Source organism: Atractosteus spatula, chromosome 3 (genome assembly GCF_055471065.1).
Source record: "Atractosteus spatula isolate fAtrSpa1 chromosome 3, fAtrSpa1.hap1, whole genome shotgun sequence".
Taxonomy (NCBI): Eukaryota; Metazoa; Chordata; class Actinopteri; order Semionotiformes; family Lepisosteidae; genus Atractosteus; species Atractosteus spatula.
Window position 1 is genome coordinate 25,227,431 of NC_142708.1, and position 13,452 is coordinate 25,240,882.

General features: G+C 34.2%; 1 protein-coding gene across 1 annotated transcript in view; it reads left to right on the top strand.

The window, feature by feature from the left end:
• The window catches only part of LOC148837604 (A disintegrin and metalloproteinase with thrombospondin motifs 19-like), a 113,612-nt gene that overhangs the window by 35,443 nt on the left and 64,717 nt on the right, over window positions 1–13,452 (top strand). Inside the window, exon 8 of the mRNA XM_088911847.1 lies at window positions 3,341–3,446. Within this exon, the coding sequence (XP_088767973.1) occupies window positions 3,341–3,446 (106 nt within the window). The remainder of the gene's footprint in view (window positions 1–3,340; window positions 3,447–13,452) is intronic.

The window sequence follows — 13,452 nt, forward strand, 5'->3', positions numbered from 1 at the left end:
ACCCCACACAAAACCTCTTTTGTCTGGAGAGATTATGGAGGAGGGAATTGATTCAATGCAGTCAAGGCTTTGGCAATTACTTTAACATCTGTATTGGGGAGTGAAATGGGGAGATATGAGCTACAGTCATGCTGATCTTAATTTTTCTTTAGAAATAGTGACATTGAAGTTTTATACACTGTAGAAAATAAGACTGAATGTGAAAAAGATTCAGTAAGCATAGAATTCAATTTGGGGGGGAACACTGGAATTTGAATCTTTAATAAATCCTCTTAGATAGACCCCATCTGGGCCGGGTGATTTATCAATTTGCATGTTGCCTATTACAACAGAAGTTTCATCTTTGGTGTGTGGCTCTTAGAAACTTGTAGGTCTTGTTCTGTAATACAGTACTTCGTTAAAAAAAATAAAGATGGAACATCATTTGGAACATAAAAAAATACATGTAAAAACAACATAAAGCATTGAAAAGAGTTCAGAAATTGCAACATTAGCATGAGCTGTTCAAAGTCAGGGCTGATGTTTACTTGAATACTCATGGCAGAACTTTGGTTAAGTGTATTGCATACAACACAGAATAAAAGCAAAATGTGAAACATGTTTGCTAACACCAAAGAATGCTGATCTTTAATATATTAAAGAATTTAATAAAAAATCACATTAAGTCAATTTGTTTCATATCTTGAAAGAGAAGGTCAATACATACTGTATTTCACCAAAACAGTTTTTAAAGCCAATTAATATTCAGCTGTTGCAAATCCAAGAACATCAAATGAACTGCCAAAGCTCACAAGAATAAAGGAAGAAAGTCACTGAATATACATTGGAGAGAAAAGCAGATAGAGCTATTTTTCATTAGCGAATAGTTTCAGATTGGTGCCTTGTCTCCTGAAAAGGTGTCACATTATCAATTATGGTTTCACAGCTCTACTTATTCAAAAGTGTTTTGATGTGGTGTGATGTAAAATAGCTACATGATATTTTGCAATATATTGGCTATCCATTAGAAAATAATAAATTGATTTTAAAAAGTAGCAATAAAGGCATGTTTTTTCTATTTTCTTTGACTTCAAGAAGTTTACACTTGGATCAGTTTCTAGAAGTTTCTAGACGTTTACACTTGGATTAGTTATAGGAAGCCAATACATGTCAGGACATAGATATATAGAGAAAGAAAAAATGCTTTCATTTAGCATGATGTTGTGTGTACTAAGGAGATACAGCTGTTCCTTACACATGAAATTAATAAGCATGAAACAGACATGAAACTAACTTCTTTTAAATAAGAGGGTGATTTACATCAAGTAGCCTTTTTATTGAAAAGCTCAACTGTGTTTAATAAGGAGTAAAACCACACCGCATTAATTGCACTTTTGATGTATTAGGCAGATTTTGAAGATTAAAGCTCTCTTTTATCCTGAGAGAAAGCAGCCTGAAATCTGAAGCTTTAGGTGCAGTAAGTGCCAGAGTGTGATATATGTAAACTTGAACGAGTAATGGTGTATGGAATTTCATACATCCTTATTTTTGCCTGTTTTCACTCAGAATGACTTTTCATTGAATTATTTTCCTTGTATTTTTTCTTGAGTTACTTCTTGGTCATGGGAATTAAAATAAATCTGATTTGCCAATCTGACACAGTTTAAAATACAGCAGGATTGGAACTGAAATTAGAATGCTGGAACATTTTGGAGAGGTACCAAGTGATTTCTAGTGTCATGATATTATATAGTGAAGCAATGAAGCAGTCAAAGATTTTAATGGTAGAATTTTGTACAGCATCATGTACTGTATATTAACAACACAAAAAGTAGTCAGATTGCTAATTAGGGATTTCACAAGAAAACCCTTTCAAAATCCTGTTATTTTACCAATTTAATTAGTGCTAAGCCCATGAACCTCTAGTTAGTGTGTAGTTGATTGACCAAACAACTGTGTACAGGACTATTTTAAAAAATTACTGCTGCAAAATATCAGGTGCATGTCTGAAGCAGGTTTAAGTATTGAGAGTGACTTGTGTGGGACAAATTAGAAGTTTTAGCTTTTCTTAAAATCTGAGAAGTTTCGATTCAATTGAAGGAGTAGTTTCCATGACAGAAGAAGTTTAACTTGTGAGGAAAAAAAATGTCAGTCGTGTTGCAGTCTTACTTTATGCATAAACCTTAGTAATCATCAGTGTTAACTGTGTGCTAACTACAGTGATCCATACCATTTCTCAGAACGTTTTTAATCATGAGTTGATTTAATGGGCTACATATTTACAGAAAAAAAGAAATGGTAGTCAGATTACCAGATTAGTTTAAATCTATACTATAGATTTCCAAACACTGGAAACTTATAGAAAGTTCTCCCACAATTCTTCCCACTTTTGAAACTGATTGTAATTGAAGACTGGGAAGCTGAAAAACGTAATAATAGGCACAAATACTAGGACAGATAAAGTATTAAATTCATGGCAAAAATTGGTGTCCTGCATCAACCAAGCCCTGATTGAATTTTAAACTTTGTACATTTTATCAACAACCAGAGCTTTTTCAGTTATGCACCTGTAAAGTTGCATCCATAATCTTTATCTCTAAGCAGGTTCTAAACTATGTACAGTATGCTGCTCCTGCCCATAAAGTATGAAGCCGATTCATTATAATTTTAACTTGTATGATTTGGATTGGGTGTTCAACAGGAAGTGTATGCTTTTCAATTGTATATGATATTTTCATATACATATATGAAATATAGGGTTTGTGCATTAACCAGGATGGCTCACTTTCATTTAAGTGTTTGGCTAATAAACTTAAATATATCTGTTTAGAAATAAATCTGTTTTTGTTTGTTGTTTATACTATTATCATTATTATTTCTATGTATTTTGCTGTTATTAGCAGTAGCACTAGCTCTGTTTGGAGGTGTGGAATTATTTTTTTAATGGTCCAGAATTTAGGTCTTTATTGTACCTATTATACTGTACCATTGCTCAGAGTAAAGTCTGCACTTGTCATTTCAAACATTAATGATCTAAAGGTAGCCAACACTTTTTACATTCTTGTTAGAGAACAAATAGTCCTTTACTGCTTATACAGAAAATGTCTGTTTTTTTGCAATAACTTTCACAGAGATTCAAGATGCAAGGAAGGAGATTCAGAAGATGTTCTAGCGTTCATCACTGACTGGATATTCAGTATCCAATATCTACATGAGAAACAGAACTCAGATTTACCACAGTTTTCAGTTTTTAAAGTACTGATCATATTTATTGAACACAAACATACAGTACACCGTGTTAGCAATTAAACATTGTTCTTTGTCATTTGATCAAATGTATTTTGATTCAACTTTTTTATAGGAATCGCATATCTTAGTGGAATGTGCAGTGAGAAAAGAAAGTGCATTTTGGCTGAAGACAATGGGCTCAGTCTTGCTTTCACAATTGCCCATGAGATGGGTCACAAGTAAGTGAATCTTTTTCCTGAAATGCTGGATCAGCATGACGTGTTTTTAATGGTAAATATATTGATATCATTCGTTAGTACTGTTGTTTCCAAATGTGCAACATATCTTAAGGGAATTGCTGATGGATTCAACATGTTACATGAGATACATTCTTCTGTAATCCTGAGAAGACTTTTCGCACATGGTTTTAACTCAGACATTTTTGGGATACACAACACAACTAGGCTTAAGTTGTCTTAAAATATATGCTAAACTTTAAAACAAGCAAGGGGGAAATATTAATCTCCCCATCTCTCATAAGCAGCAACAGACATAGTGTCCTGGGAGCAGTTGAATATACATATGTGTAGGTACACACACCAGCACAGAACAACTTTAATTATACATTTTATGTAAAATGGGCATGAAACCTATGATACCAATAATTACATGATACGTTTTTGCCTCTACACTCATGACTCATTCACATCTTTTTGTTTAATATTTAAATTCCCTTTGTCAGTGGACTATAACAAATTAATAGATACTGTATACTGTACCTAAAAGGAATGTTAAATTTTTATTGGTTATAATTTTTCTCCACTGGTATACACTGATAGGCTATGTTGTTTGGTTAACTGTTGGTGAGAATTATTTGAAGACAAATTGCATTTTCTTATGAGGTTAGTGGTTTATTTACTGTAGCAGATGTTTGGGTGGAGGTCAAATTCTCATCTCGTACTACTGCTTCCTAGTGCACAAAAGCTCAAAAATACTTATAAATTGAAAGTGATACCTAGCCCATGAAAATATCAGTGTCTGAACACCTTTCTGGCAACAATGTACTAATGCTGTAAATGCATGAATTCTGGTATCATTGAGCTACAGTATCATGATCTGGGTTATACAAGCATTTCAGTTTGAAGATGAAAAATATGGAAAAGGTTCAGTATAGCTGGACAAGTTTTCTTGCCTCATAGAGACAAATACTATTATACTATTATCTATTGTAATATACTATTATCATTGTAGTATTAACTAGAATAGAAGTTTGTATTTTTCTATAATATTAAAAACTTTATAAATATACTGTAGGATCTCAGTCACAAACACAACAGATTGCCACCTCAAATATAAATAGAATATCCATAATATATTGTTTTAATATAAATGGGCATTTGTTTGAAAAGTACTGAATTAATATGCTCAAGCAAACAAAGACGTTTCAGAGGCTTTCTGTTAACAATTTTACTTGCACTGATTTCATGTACAGAGGATACTATAACGATTTTGTGCCTTACCACCACCAAATTACAGTATAGTTGTAAGGCTATATATACAGTATATAATAAATGGTAATATGATATAGGTAATAAATGCAGTGTGTAGGTTTCAGGAAGGCAAAATAGGGAATTCAAGAACCACGTTTTATTCTTTTACACTTGCTGATAATCTTTTTGATATATTGTAAGTGCAATAGCATTGGAAACAGATCTGGGAAACACCTATTTTTATTTAAATGCCAAGCAACGTATTCTGTTGTAATCAAAGTAGTTATGTGATCCTCACTATGATTACATTTTCAATTACATAGTAATTGTTTTAACTGTTGTACAAGCCTTCTGCTTCTTGGGTACATTATTTTTAAACCAACACAATTATTCAGACTTTAAAGGAAATGCAAAAAATACAAGAAAAATTACATTTAGTTGTAAAGAAGTAATTTTTACGTTGGACCGATTAATGTAAAGTGCACTGCAGAAAACAAACAAACAAACAAACAAACAGAAAGATATATAATTTATTTTAAAAATCATGTTTCATACACATACATTTCATGCACAAATTAGGAGTAAATCGGAACAAAAATATCTTTATTAGACAATCATTTGTATGTTGATGGTTTCCTGTAGCATTTGAATTGTTGTATTTGATAATCTTATGTTTTGTAAACCTTTTAACCATGCTGGTTTTTAATTATGCAGTAAATTTATTAAATAAGAAAAATAATCCTGAAAGTGATTATGAAAATAATCCAAGAAATTGGCAGACTTCAGCAATCCTGCATGAGAGTTCAACATCATATTAAGACAGAATGAGCTGTGAGACGTGTTGCCTTCCCTTAAGTAATTGTCTGTTTTCACTAGATCCTGTAGAAATCTGTCAATAATAATTGCAATGTAAGCCAAATGTGTACACTGTACATAGTGTTTGTATTTCCTTAATATTGCTGTCTGGAAGCTTGGCTGAAAAGTACTTATTTCTATATTTAATTAAACATTTGAAAAAGTGCACATCAACATGTTATTTAGAGAGGTGGTATTTGATGTTGCAGATCAAACCAATATAGTGTGAGGCATGTGTTCCCGGGTTTGTGCTGTAGTTATATAACTTAATAATAATCTTTTCATAACTAAAAGAAACGGTTTTTATTTTAATTACATTTTTCAAGATAAACTCAGAATTACTCATTTTGTTCATTTAAGAAGAAGTACTGCATAAAATATATCTAGGAATGTCTACGTGCTCAGATCAGAATCTAAGCTTCATTGTGTGGCTTCAGCACCAGAAAGAGTGCAGTTAATTTTGATTTTTTTCTGTGTGCCTTTTTTCTGTTCTGCCTCCAGTGTAGAGATACAAAAACCCTGGATGAATCTTGGTGTGCTTGCCTGTTTGCCAGACTAACTCAGAGTGGTTTGTCATTTCTTGGCAGTGGCTTTACAAAAGCAGCACTCTTCCATACAGTGATGCAAACACCCCAACTCTGGGTCATTTTCAAGGCTAAGTGACTTCTGAAAAAACATTTGACAAAATCATGGGAAAGTGGGTCAAATAGTCAAGACTAATTTGTGCTAATGAGGAAGAGCTTTTGGGTTTTGTATGAAAGAGTCTTTGTTTCACTGACAATATGCATTTATTAAAGCAACTCTCATTTTCTCTTTCTGCTGTACAAAGGAGCTGGTGAATCCTTGTTTAAGAGATACAACAAAGACCATGAGCATCTGTTTGGTCTCTGTTATACTAGTACTCCAGCAGAGGAGAATTTGCTTATATTGTTTATATCTTGTGCATTTTGGCCTGACACAGTTTAGTTCTGTATTTATAAGCTCAATGGGATTGCTTTTTATGAGGCATATTGGTTGATTGTGAGCAAATAGCTGAAAGAAAAAGAAAATTCCTCAGAATCCATGTAAGCTGAATAATTTCAAGTCATCAAGTATAGAACATACAAGAGATAAAAACATGATTACAGTATGTACAGTATGTATTGCTCAGTTTTATATTTAAAATAAATACAGTAGATCTGTAAACATCTAAGGCAAAATTGCTTTGTTATAAATACTTTTTTTCTCCATTACTCTTTGTAAAGCTCCTTTCAGATTTTTATTTAAAATGGGCACAAACATTTTACAGTTATTTCAGTTTACGAGACCATTAAAGCTTGTGGCAGCAATCAAGAAAAAGACCAACGTAAGACTTATTTCTGATTTTACATTTTAGCATTGGTCACAAATTCCATTCTGTAAAACTATCAAAACAAAGCTATGCAGAAAAACAATTATGAGGGAGTTTACAGGTGTACATACTGTGTAGGTGTATGCTTTACTGTTGTGTAAGATGGAAATAAAATAGTAGGCAAAGTAAAAACATTGAAGATAAAAGCTATTCAGCTGTTACCATGTACCAGACTGGAAAAGAACCTTACAGGGAATGTAGTTTCAAACACAATGGAAATAGGTAAAACGCTAAGGTCAAAGATCATAGTTATCTGCATATGTGGGGGTACATTTACTACACAGATTTAATTATTATATATTTATGAAATAACGTGTAAATTAATAGATACAGTTTATGTGTATAAATACGCGTTTAAAGAACTTACAGGTGTTACGCCAGACCCGACAAGATGTTGAAACGGGCTCGGCGAAAATTAGAGTCAATGAGCCAAGATATGCGGCAATCAAGATAATTTATTCAATGACAGCACTGAAGAGGACAAACAGAGCTGAGACTGAGGAAACAGCTGAGGCAGTAGCTGCGCAGCTGAAGCAGGCAGAGCAGAGGCTGAGGTCTGAGGTGATGAAGAGATGATTAGTGGCATTGATGACTGAGGAACTGGAAACTTGAGGATTAAGAAACACTGAGAAATACTTCTGAGAACCTGAAACAGAGACAAACCAAAGCAGGGTTAGTGACTCAATGTCTGAGCCCTCAGGAATGGTTCCTCAGGGCTTAAATACTGTGCAAGGTTCCCTAATTGGCCTGATAGGCCCGACCTGATCTCGTAGAGATCAATGAGCCCCAATGAGTCTCCAGCGTGTGTGGAAGGCGCATTGGTAATTGGTGGAGCTAATGCGGCGGTGCTGGAGCTCATTGGGGCGTAACAACAGGTACAGTAAGTAACTGGTGTGGTGGTTCTGTGGTTAAGGATCTGTGCCTATGGCTGGAAGGTTGCTGGTTCAAATCCCACAGCCTGCAGAGGAATCTTACTGTGTTGGCTCCTGAGCAAGGCCCTTAACCCCAACTGCTCTAGGGGTGCTGTACAATGGCTGACCATGTGCTCTGACCCCAGGCTTCTCTCTCCCTGTCTGTGTGTCCCATGGAGAGCAAGCTGGGATATGTGAAAAAAGACAAATTCCTGATGCAAGAAATTGTATAGGGCTAATAAAGTGATCTTATAGTCTCATAGGCTATGAGATAGCTAACAAGTTGCAAAGAGACAAGTGTAATTTCTTTACAGTTTCTTCAATCTAAATTTCAAATGTAGTAACTACAAATGAGTGAATGAATTAATAATTTGACATTAACATTTAAATTACAGTCTATTTCATTATACAGTATATTTTAGCACAAATATTATTTACCATCTTGCTGTGATGAGTTCCTGCTACCTCACAGATGGAAAACGGACGGATGAAGCATTTACCATGTAGTTCTGGTGAGATCTGTAACAAAATTACCTTGCACTTCCAAAATGGACTTCTTGTTAAAAACGATAACTTGTACAACTAGCTGTGGGCAGTGTACTTCAGTCTACAGTGGTAACTGCAGCATACAACGTTAGCAACCAAGAGCGTATCTTAATGCAAACAGTTTAAACACGTTCCCCAGTTTACTTTCAGACAGTGGTGTCTTTCAATTAGTTAAAATGTATCAAAGAGAAAATGTGAGACTGTGTAGAAATACTGTATCATTGAGCTGTCAATCAAATGTCCACGCAAATAAGGGAAATCTCTTAGGAAATGTACTTGCTCCAAATCACTGCACTTCAGCCCTCTTCAAAGACACGCATGCAACCTCACTGTCTAATTGCCATGTCTATCTGCAACGATGTAGAGTTTGAGCAAAAACCCTTAAGGCTTATCTTGCAAAGAATGGAGGAAGTAGTCTTTCCAGCTGAAAGAATTTCTGTTTTATTGTCCTCTCCAATCCTGTTGTAACGATTTATGTAGTCAAAATAAAGTTTAATTTTAGAAGACATGAATTCCAGAGTGATTGGAAGTCATTTTTGCTTACATTCATTCGAAGGGTGTTGATTCTACTTTATATTCTTAAATATACAACTGATGTTAAAGGTAATGGTTTATGGTTTGATATACTTACATATTTATTTTGCCTTGACTTTGACTATATTTATATACTGTATACAGTATATGTTTTGCCTTATATTACATTTTATGTATTCCCCTTTAATGTTATGTTACAGTATACAGTATGTCGTGTTCAAAAGTAAAATAAAAAAGGAAAAAGTTTATTTTTATATACTGTATCTTCTAATTATTATGAATGAAATAAAATAGTGTTTTAAAAAGATACAGTATGTCAAAAATCAGAAAAAAAGTGTTTAAATTCTGCACCTCAGACTGTAGGAAAATCTGCCCTGAACATAATTTTAATTACATGTTAAGACTACACAACATAACATTTTCATCTATGCTCCCATATATTGCCAATATGAGTCTTTGCCTCAGGTCAAGCTGTCAAAAAAAGGAATGGACGACTGAGTTTGACATCAGGAGCAAACAGTTATATGTTTGTAGGAATAGAATTTCAGGAGGTTAATAAAATACGCAAGGCATATGTGGAGAAGATTAGAAATAGATTTTGTTCTACAGCGTAAGAAAAAAAATCTGTAAATGGTTAAGAGTTCTGTGATTGTCAAAAGGACCACCATGTCAGAGTCAAGGTTTTATGACATGGCATTCCATTATTTGGAAGAAAAAATGAAAACATAGTGAAATTTAATTTAGATATGTAGAAATCTTCAATTTGTTTTCTTTTTCATGTTTTGTATTGGTCATGCATGGTAATATTGTGCATGTCAAATTCTGGGGCATGCAAAATCTAATATTTTATGGACTATAATTAGATTAAATTTTGTATTTTAAGTTTGTTTTATATTTTTTGACTTCATAGTGGGCATTGATGTTTAAATGCAACCCTACATTACAGTACAGTATATAACAATGATCAAGAAAACACAAAAGCAAGAAAGATCAACATTCAATGCAAACAGAAATGTTTTAACATAATAAAGTAACATATTATAGTAACATAGCTGTGATCTGCAGCTTTTATATATAAACATCTTTGAGATCCTAGAGATATACAGTATATATAATATCTGTAACACTCCTCTTCAACCATTTAATAATAAAAATTAAGAGTTACAAATACTAAGACTTACACAATGAGCAGTCTGTCTTACAGCAGAGATTCTCACAAGAATGATTTCTTTATATATAAGAACTATTTAAGCTTTTCTAAAAAAATTAAAGAATTATCGTGCCAAAATATACTTTGTATATGACAATGTTTGAGAAACATACAGTATATTTTGTAGTCTATCATCCAACTTCAGCAGGGAGACAGAAATCAAAAGTGGAATTTCTTGCTATAGTTTTTAATACTGTATGTTTATTATGATAAAGTCCCCTCAAGATTTATTCATAACCCCCATGAAATAAGAGCAAAAAACATTACAGAATGAGTTATAGAGAGGATAATGTGTTTTGCTTAAAAATATATGTATATAAAATTGTCATACTGCAATCAGAATAAAGCTACACAGAACAAAGCCATATTTATCATAAATTATTAACTGAATTCCAGGAAACACAAGGTCACATTTATTCACACTTTTTCATATTTAAAGTATTTAAACATTTATTCATATTTAAAGTATTTCTTTAAATATAGTCCAGCAAATTCAAATCTTTAATAATGTAATAACATTTTACTCTTTGGAACTGCAGTGGAACCCTCTGGTGTGGTATAGAGGCCTATAAAAATATTCTGTTTACCTGGGGTATACTGTAAATGGACATCTTTATACTGTACGTCCTTCCCCTATTCTGTAGTTCATGCAGTAATGTGCCTCATAAGGTTAAAGGACAGAGAGCTGTGAAGACTATAGGCAAATGGCCATTAACCTCTACAAGTTGGGGAATGGCTATTAAAGAATCCACAAAAAGCTGAATCTTCAACTTTTCACTGTAGAATCTATTATTAAGAAATATAAGGCAGCTATTTTAGTGGAAACCCTGCCTGGATGGACAATGCAAGTGGATCTTGCTGTGAAGCCAGTGGATTTTGGAGACAACTTCAGGTCCAATCCTAAATAATTGTACTACCATTGGAACAAGTTAAGTGGCATTTATGGTCAGGTTGCAAGGAGCAAGGCTTTTCTGAGGGTGAACCACAGTTAAATGTGAAACGAATTAGCCAATCTGCCAATTAAACAAAACCAGAGTTTTTGGACAAGGTTATTGTTACAGTATTTTCAGCATAAACATTGAAGCTCATCTTGAGATAATACTCAAGCCCACTGTAAAATATGGTGTTATTTTACATTTATTGGTTATGGAAACCTTCTTAAGGCAGAAGCAATCGCAAACTTCATCAGCTACCAGGACCAATACCAGGTTACCTCTGCCAACAACTTCAAATGTGATCAAAAATGGACATCATGACAATTATACAAAAAATACATCCAGACTGAGAAAAATAAGATAAGATCACTTTATTGGCCATATACAATTTCTTGTATTAGGAATTTGTCTTTTCGCATACCCCAGCTTGCTCTCCATGAAACACACAGACAGAGAGAGAAGCTGGGGGTCAGAGCGCAGGGTCAGCCATTTATACGGCACCCCTGGAGCAGCTGGGGTTAAGGGCCTTGCTCAGGGACCCAACAGAGTAGGATCCTTCTGCCGGCTGTGGGATACAAACCGGCAACCTTCCAGCCACAGGCGCAGATCCTTACCCACAGAGCCGTAAATTATCCACAAAATAAATATTCTCAACATTTCACATCATCTCCAGACTTCTATCCAAATTAAAATTTGTGGTTTGAACTCAAGAAGGCAGTTCTCAAAATCAAACCAAAGGAAATGAAGGACCAACAGCAATTCTGCTGAACCCCTCGACCCCATAGCAAACTACAGGAAGTAGAATTGACAAAATACTATACACAGCAGTTTGGATTAATGCAATCCTTGTGTTTTCTGATGTTAATTATTTATGATAATTATGACCTTGCTGTGTGCAATGCTATTATAGTTACAGTATAACATTTTTATTTTTTTTAAAGCAAGACACATTAGCCAAAGCTTTCTGTTTTACAATTAGTTCCTCTTTCATTAGTTTGATTTGTTCAGCTAAGCACTAGATTGTGGAATGAATGATGCTGTACATGCACGCTCAGCTAAATGTGGTAAACCATGATTATTTATGCAAATACAACAAAATTACAGGATAAGTTAATTGTGATTTGTATCAGATGTTGACATACTGTGTTAAAAGTACTTGATCTGCCTGAAAAAGGCCCTTCATTCACTTCTTCGAGACTTGTTGGATCTACATGTACTCCTTGTCCCTTCTAGGTAATCCTCTACAAGATAATAACAAAATACTAAGGTCTGTTGATTATCCTCTGGATATACAGTACCTCTCTTATATCTCTGATTAGTAAGATTGCCAACATTCTGTACAAAAAGAGTTCTTGTGTTTAATGAGATTCCTCTCCACATCTTCGCACTACTGTTGACTGACCAGATGGCTTGAACAACGGTTACGATACTGTAGCTGACATGGGCCCCAAAATCCAATGCTTTGCTTAAAAATTGTAGTAAGTAAAATAAGTAGTAAGAGAATGCTAACCCTAACCCTAGCTCTGGTGTCAGCTAGGCAGAACTGCAATCTATATCTAAACCTCACCAGGCATTGGATTTTGACATGTTCCCAAAACCTAAAAGTATGAGTGTGAAACAATGAAAACCATTGATAAAAGCACTCGCAAATGTATTAGATTCAGTAATGATTTTTTTAATCCGCCAGACTCACTTTTGGGATATAATCACCGATGTGTCCATCGAACCATCCAAGCACCAAAAAGTCTCAGGAAAAAAAAATCATATAGCAGCAAAATATGACTTGTCCTATAGCTGACTTTGGCCCAAAAATCCAGCGCTGAGCTTAAAAATTGTCTAAGTAGTAAGTGAATGCTAACGCTAACCCTAGCTGGGGTGTCAACTGAACCGATCTGCAGTCTAAATCTGAACCTCACCAGACGTTGGATTTTGACACGTTCCCAAAACCTAAAAGTATGAGCGTGAAACAATCAAAACTTTTTATAAAAGCTCCTGTAAATGTATTAAATTCAATAATCCTTGGTTTTGATCTGACCGACTCAGTTTTGGGATACAATTAGTCCATCGCAACATCCAAGCACCAAAAACTCTCTGAAAAAAAAAATCAGATTGAAGCAAAAAATCACTCATCCTATACAGTAATACTCACCGCAGCATCTCCACACAAATTAGTATCTATCAGGACAATAAAATCTTTTACTGAAATCAACCATATTGTACCAACTACAGTCTAAAATTATTACACAAATAAATCTAACTCATGATCACCTGCTGTCTAGGACATTGTCCCTCAGACGTGCTCACCCATTTTCTCTGGACTGATCTGTTATGTTTTAGTTGTTGAGGCATCTTGTCTTACTATCATTGCCTTCTG